Raw genomic sequence first — 12,276 nt, forward strand, 5'->3', positions numbered from 1 at the left:
GCATCTTCACCACAGATTGAAAAGGAATAAGGGACCTTTGGGTGTATAAGCCACTTGTGTCTCGATTTGTATGTAGTTGCTGCTATCCACCCAACCTGGACTCCTTCCTTCCTCCCCCATACCCCAAGTACTGATTTATAAGACTTTAATGGAAGGAGTACTGTCTCCTTTCTATCCATTATCATGTTAATTTCCTGATGTTGGACTGAAAGTATAATAGGAAGAAAGAAAGAGGCCCAGGGCTATAAGAGGCGATAAAATATATTGGGAGGGGCAGCTAGGTGGCGCAGTGGATAGGGCACCGGCCCTGAAGTCAGGAGTACCTGAGTTCAAATGTGGCCTCAGACCAAACACTTGACACTTACTATCATGACCCTGGGCGAGTCACTTAACCCCAGTTGCCTAACCAAAAAAAAAAAAAAACCTTGGGTGGAAAATATATTAGGAGGAACTGATCTTTAATATAATAAAGTTGATTAATTAACAATTTTTCTTTGTGTTTGTTTAGGCAATTGACAGTATTCATCAAGTGGGAGTATACTGTCTTGCTCTAGTTCCAGCCAATACTTTGCCAAAAACTCCACTTGGAGGAATCCATATATCTCAGACAAAACAGCACTTTCTGGAGGGGTCTCTGCATCCTTGTAATATTCTTATGTGTCCACATACGTGTGTCACCAATTTGCCAAAACCCCGGCAAAAACAACCAGGTAATGTGTGGACTCCAGATTGTAACTTAGAGGAAAAAAGGTGTTTCAAGCCTGTTTCAGTTGCCATAATTTAGATACGCTTCATTTCACTTTTTTTAGCGTGACAAGTCTTATGCAAAAGCCATAACACAGAGTAACAGAGCACCAACACAAGCCCCTTTCTTGGGGTTTATAGCTGTCTATCTCTACTATTCACCTCTCAGTGATATGACTCCTCATACATCCCTGTGGGCTCTGAGAGCAGCACTATAGTTGGTGCAGTAACCAGAATCCTACATCTAGAACTAAGGGGAAACAAAGCTCCAAACAGAGCAGTCTTGAGGTGAAGGACCAGCTACTGGGAAACCTTTCTCCCTGGGATTATTGTTTACTCCTTTCCATATTCAGGTACCTGATTTTGCCCAATTATGGCTCTAGGGGGATATAATGCCTAACAAAAATTGCCTGTATCTAAACACAAGTTGAGCTCAAGTCACCATAAAACTTTAGGAAGAAGCTAATGGACTCAGCATTGCCAAATCAAGAAATCCAGGCTTGCTTAATTTAACTTTCTTTTTAGGGCAAACCTAGATTAAAGAACAAGGCAATTCCTGGTTCCTTGAACCTGGCATTCTAACATGTGATCATTAGAATTTAATGAGATCCTATATGGGATCATAGATCTAGAGCCGGAAGGAACTTTAAAGGTCATCTCGAATCTGGACCAGAGCTTACTGACCTTTTTTGGATCATGGGCCTTTCTCAGAGTAGTGGGTTTGTTTTGTTTTGTTTTGTTTTGATTCACAGTTGAAGGAAATGCTAAGTTTCAGTTAGAGATTAGTCTCATCCAAGTTCACAGGCTCTTTTAATCTGTCCATGGACCCTAGTTTATAGTCCAAACTAATCCTTTCATTTTACAGATGAGGAAACTGAGACTCATGAAAGTTCAGTGACTTGTCCCACACAAGTAGGAAGGAAGTGACAGAGCTGGGATTCAAATTCAGGCCGTGGGATTCTACATTTATATTGTACTGTATTGCCTCCATAGCTTCAAATTTTATTAATAATTTGTTTTCATTGAGAAATTAAATATTTTTATTTGCTGCTAATAGCATGAAAGTTCCCCATATTTGTACATGCCTGAGAAACAGTCACATGTTAGAGCAAAAAGGACCTTAAAAACATGATTTAGATTAACCTCTATTTTGAGGAATAGGAATTCCTCAAATGGAATGATGAGAAAACTGTGATGAAAAAAGCTGAAGTAACTCACTCAGGGTCTCACAACTGGAATCAGATCCTCAGTCACAACCATAATGCCCTTCCCACCACGCAGTACTTCCTCCCAGCCCAGAAGTGTGTTTTTCAAAGCAAAATATTTCAAGAATATACTCTAACCCCTTTTCTTTCAATGGCACCTGCTTGGAATTTGTAAGCAGATGATGTTATTTAATTGTGATAAAAACTGTAAAATATTTTGCTAAAAAATGATTGCAAAGTACAGCAGTAAATTATTGAAAGCTCTTTCTGTTACCTTTCATTCTTTCCAGGAAATTGTAGCAGATTTGTCTATTAAGATGTTTATATAAAGTGGATTCTTCTCTCTAGTAATATGAACTATAGTTATCCAGTGAATAATTTTATCCCAATTAGATACGTACTTATGTTTTTGATCATCAACATTTACTGAATACCCACTGTACCTAGCTAGGACATACATGATATTTTACCAGGTGCTAGGGTTGGTATTTATAGTAAATGGTGAAGACACTATCTCTGTATTCAGGAAGCTAGGATAAATGAGCCTATGTCCTGCTGATCAAAGGATTCATGGATCAAAATGCATACATATATATAATGCTATTCACATTTAAAAGTAATGACAAACTGTTTTCTCTTTTTTTGTTTGTTTCTTCTTTCTCGTGGCTTTTCCCTTTGGTTCTAATTCTTCTTTACAACATGACTAATGTAAAAATATGTTTATTATGATTATACATGTACACCCTATATCAGATTGCATACTGTCTTGGGAAGTGAAGAGCAGAGGAAGGGGGAGAAAATAGAACTCAAAATCTCATAGAGGTGAATGTTGAAAACAAAAAACAAATAAAATATTTTTTTAAGTTAAAGAAAATATCCCTCAGATTGACAAAGTTGACAAAAAAGGATAATTGCAAGTGTTGGTGAGGCTGTGGGAAAATAGTCACATTAATGCACTATTGATCGAGTTGTGAATTGGTCCAATCATTCTAGAAAGAAATTTGGAACTATACCTTTTGACCCAGAATTACTACTACCAGGCCTATGCCCCCAAAGAGAGAGAGAGAGACACAAAAAAAAAGAGTACCCAGAAATCAGAAGTATTGTAAGAGCTCTCTTTGTGTTGACAAAGAATTGAAAACTAATGGGATACGTATCAGTTGGTGGGGAATGGCTGAACAAATTATGGTTTTTAAATGTAATGGAATACTATTGTGCTATAAGGAATTATGAAAGGAATAGTTTCCAAGAAACTTAGACAGTGTTGTATGAACTGGTGCAAAATAAAGTGAACAGAACCAGGAGAACAATTCATACAATAAAAACAACTATAAAAAAAAAGTAATGACAAAAGCTTACAAAACACTGTCCTGCTTAAGTAAGTACACAAAATATACACACCAAATCCCATTACATTGAAGTTGAGACCATAAATATCTTTTAAATAAATGATTCTGTTTGGGGAAGCTGTCACCATATTCTCCTGGATGCTCAAAGTAACAATACTTTGAGTCTTGTATTGAATCTGTGTCATTCCCTTCTTAATTTCCTGTTGTGAATGTGCTGTTCAGACTACATAATCCTAAAATTGTATGCCAGGATCTCAGAGTACAAAGTGAATGAATAGATAAGTAGAGATGAAGTAGTTTGTAAACTATTCCAGGGACAGTAAGAGACAATGATGAAGGGGTAGCACAAGGTCTCAGAATGTATAGTAGTAAAAATGGACATAGTGACTCAGTTGTCAGAACTAGCTGAGGACATGGGAGAAATGGAGATGATGCTGTGGCCAGATTCTTATTTGGCAGGAACAGATGGATGGAGGAGTTGTGCAGAGCTGGTGAGAATAATGAGACATAAATCCAGTACGGGTGGTAGCGTGGTTACTACTGCTGATGTCACCTCCCAAGGAATGTACAATGAATATGTACGTGAATGTACACTGAAACAGTACTCTCTCTGTACGTTGCTCAACTTAGATTTCATCTAGTAAGTTTTATGTCCTAGGAGGCTGGCAGTTCCTCCTTGGAGTCAGGAGAAACCTAGGTTTCAAAAGCAAAGCAGCTCTTGACCCTTACTGTGCAATCGCGAGCAAGTTACTTACTTAGCCTCTTTTTCCCTGTAAAATGAGGATAATAATACCAGTTATTACCTATCAAATGAGATAATATATGTAAAGTACTTTGGAAACTACAGCGTTATTTAAATACCCATTGTTATAATTACTCCTCCTAAAAGATTCTCTCTCCATATCTGCATCTCTAGGTTTAGTATCCTTAAAATTTTGTGCTCTGATTGATGCAAATTAAGTTGGTGCTCAACATGAACCAGCTATAGTTCAGTTTGGATGTGCTTTTAGAGAAGTACAATTTGAGGTTAGTTTCCAAGATAAATTTGTCTTTGCTTACAGTTGTAGGTCCTGCCTCTGTGATGGTTGGGAACCTGGTTGCTGGAAAACGAATTGCACAAGCTGCAGGAAGAGACCTTGGGCAAATTGAAGAGAATGATTTGGTGAGAAAGGTCAGTGTTCCACTTGTAGCTTTGCAATACGTAGACTTATTATAGAAATTGCAGCTACAGAACAGGAGGAAGCTTAGGAGACTCAGGTCAATGACCCTGTTTTCTCTTTTTTATGATTGCAGCACCAGTTTCTGGCAGAGGTATTACAGTGGAGAGCTCAAGCCACTCCTGACCATGTACTCTTCCTCCTGCTGAATGCCAAGGTATCAGGAATGAAATAATACTGAATACTGTGCTGTATTATTCTGAGTACCTTTGATAGAGTTCTCATTCTTTCAGTAAAGTGAAACTCTACATAAGAAATCTGCTTTTCTTCTTATAACAAATAAGGATGATTTTCAGAATTACTGGAGGATTAAACTGTTATTTGCCAGCATAATTCTACTATGGTCATTAATAGAAGTAGGCAATAGCACAGATAATCCAAAAGTTTTTTATTTAGAAGTTTGACTTGTACTGTTTATAAACTTTTTTTATCCAGAATCATACCTTTCTAATTATGTTTGACTTATGTTAACATGAAATTAGTTTGTATTTCCTAAACTTAGATTAAAAAGAGTAAAGAAAAGAAACACAAAACTGTGTATGGGATGGAAAAGAGAATTTGAACTGGGCTTCAAAATTTGATATGGATAATCTACAAAGGCATAATATGTGCCTAGATTAAGAATTGGTTGTATTGTTTTTTTTCTGCTTTGAAATTTGTTTTCATTTTGTTTCTAAGCTCAACTTCCATTCCATTGACTATGTTTCTGTTTAAAGGGAACCACTGTATGTACAGCCAGCTGCCTTCAGCTTCACAAGAAGCAGAGAGAATTGCAGGAATTCTTTATGATAAGGGACACCTAAATGCAGGGGACAACGTAGTGCTTCTTTATCCACCTGGTAAGATTCTGGACAGTCAGTATTCTTTAATCCCAGGCTTTAGTTGTTTGTCACTTAACCTCAGAATCAGTGAAGGCACTGCATGCCTACAAGTTCAGGAATAGGGAGTATTTCATCTGCTATTCCTAACTCACTAATCTCTAAAAATCACCATGACTCAAAAGTGTCATGGAAATGATATTTGTTTGAAAGAATTTTCATGGTGTGATTAAACTGTAAATTGCTTCCATTATTGCTGTGTTTTCGATTCTTGTGTGATTTTTCTCGCTACTACTCCAGCAACCTCTTCTTCATAGTAAGAGAGAATCAGAATTATTTGATGACAGCTTGTTATGCACAGTGACATAATTACTAGTTGAAATATTTATATTGTTCCATTATTCTTTGCACTGTGCTTTATTCCTATCTCTTGCCCTGTTTCTGTCCCTAACCCTTTATACTTGGCTCCCTTTATACTCCTCTCTTCACTGTATGGATTCTTAGAGTAAGAGGAGACCCTTAGAGATCATTTAGCAAGTGCGCATACAATTTAGGATCCCCTCTATGGATGTTATCCAGCCTTTATTTGACTATTTCCAGGGAATAATACCTCACTAGGAAAGCAGCCCATTCTGTTTTGGATTACCTATGATTATTAAAAAGTTCTTTATAATAAACAAAAATCTGCCTCCTTGTAACTAAATTTTGGTCCTTCCTAGTAATTGGCCTTTATTCTGCCTGAAATTTTACAGAGTAAATCTAATGACCTTCTGCATGAGAGCCCTTCAAATGTTGGAAATCTTCCCTTCCATCAACTAAATATCCCCCATTGCTTCAGTCATTGCTCCAAGGGCCCAACTTCCACATATTTTGTTATCCTCCTTTCTCTTTTCCTCTGTCCCTCTTAATGTGTGGTTGCCAGTCAGGAACACAATACCCAGTGTTATCTGATCCAGAGTGAGGCATCATCTCCCCTAATCTAAACATTTCAACTTGAACTCTTAGGTATTTTTCACATGAACTGCTATTAAATCATGATTCTCCAATATCATATTTGTGTAGGTGGTTTTGTTGAACCTAAGCACAGGACTTTACATTATTTCCATTAAATTTTATCATTGAACTTTTTTTTCTCCATAAAATGTAGTCACTAACTTTCTTCAGCTCTCTTTTTTGCCTTTGATCTTTTCTCCTCTTTGTGAACTACCTTATTAACATCACCGCTGAAATTTTATCTGAATTACCCATTTGGCATAGGATTTGATGAACAGTGTATAAATTATCTGTTGTTGAGAATTCTAATACTTGGCATGTTAAATGATATTCTGTGACGATGTCCCCTCCTGTTGCCTTGCAGGCATTGAGTTAATTGCTGCATTCTATGGCTGTCTATATGCTGGGTGCATTCCTGTGACAGTTCGACCTCCTCATGCTCAGAACCTTACTGCCACCCTACCCACTGTCCGCATGATTGTTGATGTAAGCGCTAAGTGTAACCAAGCTAGTTGTTTTGTTTTGATCACCATTCCATCTGGGTTCAGACACTTGATGATTCTCAGGGATTTTCGAAATTGGTTTTCACTTTGAAATGGCTAGAGTTCATCTAAGAATTTCATGAAAACTCACTTTGATTTTTGCTAGATTTCTTCACATTAATCTTGTCTCTCAACTTTTATATAATGCCTGAAGATATAGGAGTGCTATATTGCAATTGATCATTAGTGAGTTAGAGAGTTTAAGTGTTTGTGGTGCCCTGTAAGGGCATGTGTAATTTTTATTACTTAAAACCCCATGAAACCTATCTTACTCTTTTCCACATAACCTCTTCATTCTTCCCTTTCCTGACTCATTCTTGACTTTGTTACTTTGGAATGTGATCTGGCATGACATTAAAAGAAGCCCAGCAAGGATGCCCCAGTATGTTTGTAGAGCAATCTGTTCCCATGGTATTAACAAAATTGTTTTTTAATCAAACAGAGGGCCCCAGTGACATAAGTTACTATAGAATATTTAGTATCCAAATGTCACAAGATCCAAGATAAATAAATTTGGTTGCACCGAATCCCATTGTAGTTTAGAGCACAGGGCAGTTAAAGTTTAAGTTTCAAATGTATATAATGTTTTTTTCTGAGAATGACTTATGTTCATAGGATCAAGAAGCGCTCATTATAGATTTTCTTAAGTCCTAATGGGTGAATTCTTCATAAACTTCATCACAGTCTGGGTAGTGGGGTTGAGAGATCAGAAAATGAAAATTCTGCTTTCCAAAAATATCAGGCAGTATAGTATGGTTAAAAGAGCACAAGACTGGAAGTCAGGACAATGCTAGGTTCAAATCCCACCTTCAAGCCTGTCTCACCCTTGGTTTTCTTATCTGTAAAAGGAGGCACTAATTCCTGTAGTATTCACCTCACAGGATTGTGGTGGGGATCTAAAGAGGAAAATACATGGGAAGTATTTTGCAAACCTTAAAGTGCTATATAAAAAGATGTTGTTGTTGTTGTTGTTGTTGTTGTTGTTATTATGTGTCAGTATGGGAGAAAACTAAGACTACAGAAATAAATTTTGTTCCATGTCTAGAAATGGACAACAGATTACATGTATACCTGCTTCATTGGCTGGATATCAGAAGGCCTAGATTCAAGTTCCAGCTTTGTTATTTTAGGCGAGTTGTATGATTTCTCTGGGCCTGAGTTTTCTTTTGTTTGTAGAATGAGAAATGAGAAATTTAGCCCAGATATCTGAGGTCCCCATGAGCTTCTACGACAAAAAAATGATACAATCCAGAGTACTTGCCTAGGTAGTAATATGTTTGATATCAGTACTGCTTGTGATTTTTTTTTTCTTCTTTTCTCATACCTGTTTACTAGGTCAGTAAAGCAGCCTGCATTCTCACAACTCAGACCCTGATGAGGTTGCTGAAGTCTAGGGAGGCAGCAGCAGCTGTAGATGTGAAAACATGGCCAACCATCATTGACACAGGTGAAAGGGTCATCATAACTTCAAACCTCCAAGCACAGTTCTTGGGCATTTTCTTCCAGTGTTGTTGAAGGAGTAAATTCTACTCATTCATTCACCTGTGCTACCTAAGAAAACCCAGAGAATTATATATAAATCATACTTACTTACGTAGCACTTGTATTGCAGCACATTTCATTTATATAGACACAAAATTAAATATTCATTAGACAAATTAAATTGTTCTAAATTGCATTGCAAAAAAAGCCCAAGAAATTATAATGACCTGACCTAAGTCCAAAGATTCCTGAATATCAAATTCTAAAAACAATTTAAAATGAAAAAGTTTTGTGAACACATGTTATAACTCACCACTATTCCTGACCAATAGTGTTGTATTCACTCTGGGCAGGATAATGTTTAAGGTGATTATAAAGTATTAAGAAGCTCTCACCTCTGCCTTTTAATCTGGTATAACAGAAAAATCACTTGATGAGGAGTTGAAAGATCTGTTTTCTAGTCCTGATTCCATAGCTTACTGACCATGTATCTTGGGGCAAATCATTAAACTTCTCTTGACCTCAGTTTCCCTTATCTGTATAATGGCAGTAAAGAAAACTGCTCTAATAGCACCGATGAAAATAAACTCCAGCTTGTTCTTACTTGGGGTGGGGGGTGAGGGTAGGGTACTAGTTGTTAGCGAATAATGAGATGTGTCAGTATTCTCTAGTTTGTAGACCTTGTCAGGTGGCATTAATTAGTTGATAATTTTTTTTGTCCAGACCTGTGATTTCATTAGTATAGGGCGTTCCCTGGTGAGGAAACTTAAGTACATACATACATATATATATATATACACACACATATATATGTGTGTATATATATATGTATATATACACACATATGTATATATATGTATATATCTTTATATTGACACACTTTAGATACTGAATTCACCATGACATGAGTGATTACTGTGGGACCAGTATTACAAATTGATCTATGGTTGGTGAGTTTAGTCTGAGAGGTTTCTAGGAAATGTCATGATGGGCATGATCTATGCAGTGGCATAGATCAGGAACCAGAAAGGTGCTTTGGAGGACTATAGGTTAAGAAAGCCTTTGACTCTTCAGGAGATTGGGTCTTAGGCTAGGGTATTTTAAGACCAAGGATAAAGCGCCCCAAAACCGGAGCTCAGTTTCGCTGCCTTTAAAGCATAGGTGTCTAAATTTCGTCTTTATCGAGGAAGCAGAAGGAGCCATTCTGAAGTTCTGAGGGCCGGGGTGTTGCATTCCATGAGTAAGGAGAGAGAGGGACAAAGGGGTCCAGCTTTCTGGCTGTGCTTTGGTTCATTGGAAACTTGACTGTATGAACCTCTAAAGTATTTTTTTAAGCCTTTCAATTACTTCATTATAGTTGTAATGTGCTAAGGATATAACTTTTAGATCTGTAAACAACAACTTTCTGAATCTAGGTTGACACTCAAAGAATTCCAGATTTTGCTTTTTAAATAAATTCCATCAAATGTACATAAAATGGTTTCTCTTCAGCCTGGTGGTGGTCTCATCCCAAAAGCACCTCCACACGTGACAGAATGGCCTCCTGGTTGAATACTTAAGTGAAGAAGCCAAAGCTTACTTAGTAGGGCACAGAAACTAAACTTTGCTGGAATAATTTCTAAGAAACTACTTGAAATCAGTCAACTAATTATTAAATTTTTTAAATTTATTAAGCACCTACTGTCTTCCATGCACTGTGCTAAACATGAGAGCTACAAAGACAGAAAAGAAACAATCACTACCCTCAATGAGTTTTCATTCTTATAGAGGAAGCAACTTTGTACACAAATACAAACATTAAAAAAAAAATACAAGGTAATTTGGGGGGCTGAGCAGAGAGTACATTCCAGGCATAGGGGATAGCCTGTACAAAGACAAAGAGAAAAAAATGGGCAGTGATTTTCATGTTCTGACACTCCTGACCAGCGTGGGTTATTTCTTTGCAGATGATTTGCCCAGGAAGCGGTTACCTCAGCTGTATAAACCTCCCACCCCGGAGATGCTGGCATACCTCGATTTTAGTGTTTCCACAACTGGCATGCTTACAGGAGTGAAGGTAGAGTGAGGGATCGTGTTCAGATGCTTGCTGGGTGTCGACAACACCAAAAAATTGTTCTGTTTGAGCACAGGGGGCAGAACTAGGAGGAAGGGTGAAAGTCATGGAGAGGCTGATTTAGGCTTGATAGCAAGCAAAGTTACTACTAAGTAAAATTGTCCCAAAGTGGAACAGGCTGCCTCAGGAGGGGATAGCGTCCCCTCATTGAAGCAGAAGCTGGTTGACCACTTGTCAGTTATATGATAGGAGAGCTTTCTTTTGGGATTAGATGGCTGTTGAGGAGCCCTCCAACTCTAAAATTCTCAGATTATGTGAAATTACACTTATATAAAATCTCTGCCGTGATGTCCCTCCATTACCGATCTCGACCCTATTGTGAACCAGTTCAGTTTATACTGTTGCTCTCTTGGCCTATTTCCAAACCCCAGGAGGGTTCCCAACACCATCCACTTGGTTAAACCTGTTAACTGGGTTTACTGTAAATTTATGTTAATCTCAGCACTACAATGCCACTTTTTTAATTTTTTCCCCAACTCTTACATTCCCCACAGCTAGTTCCAGATCATTTCCTCCTTAAACTTCTCACATACCATTCCCCTTCCCTTCCCTTTCAGCAAAAGACTTCTCATTATACTTAGATCACATTTTGTGAGCTCCCTTTTTTCCACAGCTCTGTATCTCACAAGCCATTCTCTCTTTTTCTTCAGTCTCTGAACAAGAGGTGACTTCTTAGTCTAACTTCTACTTCTGTCCTTGATTCCATCACCGATTTTCTCTTCTGGCAGTCAGATTAGCTTCTCAGTTATCCCCTCTCTTTAATCTTTGATCTCTCCCCCTATCCACCTGCTGCTTAGAAAGATGCACAGACCTTAGCTATCCTCAGAAAAATTTCAGTAGAACTTACCATTCTCTCAAGCAGTTATCTTTCTTCTGTCCCTTTCATAGCCAAACTCCTAGAAAAGGGTGTCTGTGCTCTCCATTCATTGCCTCTACTTCTGCTGTCCACCCCATGCAGTGTGGCTTCCATCCTCATTATTCAGTGGAAATATCTCTTGCCCAAGGTTTCAGTGATCTCTTAATTGCCAGATCCAAAGGCCTTTTTCATTCCTTATCCTGCTTGATCTTTTTGCACTGTCTGACACTGTGGACCACTTTCTTCTCTCTGGGTTCTTGTGACACCACTTCCCCTGAATTCTCCTGTCTAGCTGACCATTTCTTCTTTGTCTCCTTCTTCTAGATCATTCTCCACATCCCATGCCCTGAGGACATACTCCAGGGCTCTACCTTGGGCCCACTTCTTTTCTCTCTGTACACACGTTCTCTGCCTTTACACAGCCTGTCCCCCTGTGCCTAGAATGCACTCACTCTCTCTCTATCTTCACCTATTAAAAATCTTCTACTTTTTTCAAAATTCCATTCAAATGGTACAGCCTCTTACATCATATATTTTCTGACCTGCTCAGCTGTTAGTGTTCCCTCAAAAATGACTCTGTATTTTCTTTGTAAGGACTCTACTGTCTTGTTACATGTTCTTGTTGTTTCTCCTAACTGAAGGTAAGCTCCCTGAGGGCAGAGACTCTCATTATCTTTGTGTTTCCAGAGCTTAGCATTGTATATAGCTTGCAGTAGGTGTTTAACAGATGCTTGTTTATTGATTAATTGATTGCCCTGGGGCCTTCCCTTCATTGTAAAAGGACTGGATGACCTTCTGTTCAGAAGCCTGGTGCTAATGCAAGTTTATCATTCACAAAGGTGACATTTATCAAAATTATTATTTTCTCTACAGTAATCCAAGTCACCATAAATTGCCTAATTTTCTCATCCTAGCACAGTAGCTAATGATGTGATGTGTTAGATAATTAGAATTATA

The 12,276-nt window shown here is 38.0% G+C and overlaps 1 protein-coding gene across 1 annotated transcript in view; it reads left to right on the forward strand.

Moving 5' to 3' along the window:
* The window catches only part of DIP2B (disco interacting protein 2 homolog B), a 209,823-nt gene that overhangs the window by 162,831 nt on the left and 34,716 nt on the right, over window positions 1–12,276 (forward strand). Inside the window, 8 exon segments of the mRNA XM_020966118.2 lie at window positions 509–710; window positions 4,360–4,469; window positions 4,592–4,672; window positions 5,232–5,271; window positions 5,274–5,354; window positions 6,691–6,812; window positions 8,204–8,315; window positions 10,297–10,406. Coding sequence (XP_020821777.1) covers window positions 509–710; window positions 4,360–4,469; window positions 4,592–4,672; window positions 5,232–5,271; window positions 5,274–5,354; window positions 6,691–6,812; window positions 8,204–8,315; window positions 10,297–10,406 — 858 coding nt within the window.

This window comes from Phascolarctos cinereus, unplaced genomic scaffold (assembly GCF_003287225.1).
Source record: "Phascolarctos cinereus isolate Bilbo 61053 unplaced genomic scaffold, phaCin_HiC Scaffold_1;HRSCAF=81, whole genome shotgun sequence".
In the NCBI taxonomy this organism is placed as follows: domain Eukaryota; kingdom Metazoa; phylum Chordata; class Mammalia; order Diprotodontia; family Phascolarctidae; genus Phascolarctos; species Phascolarctos cinereus.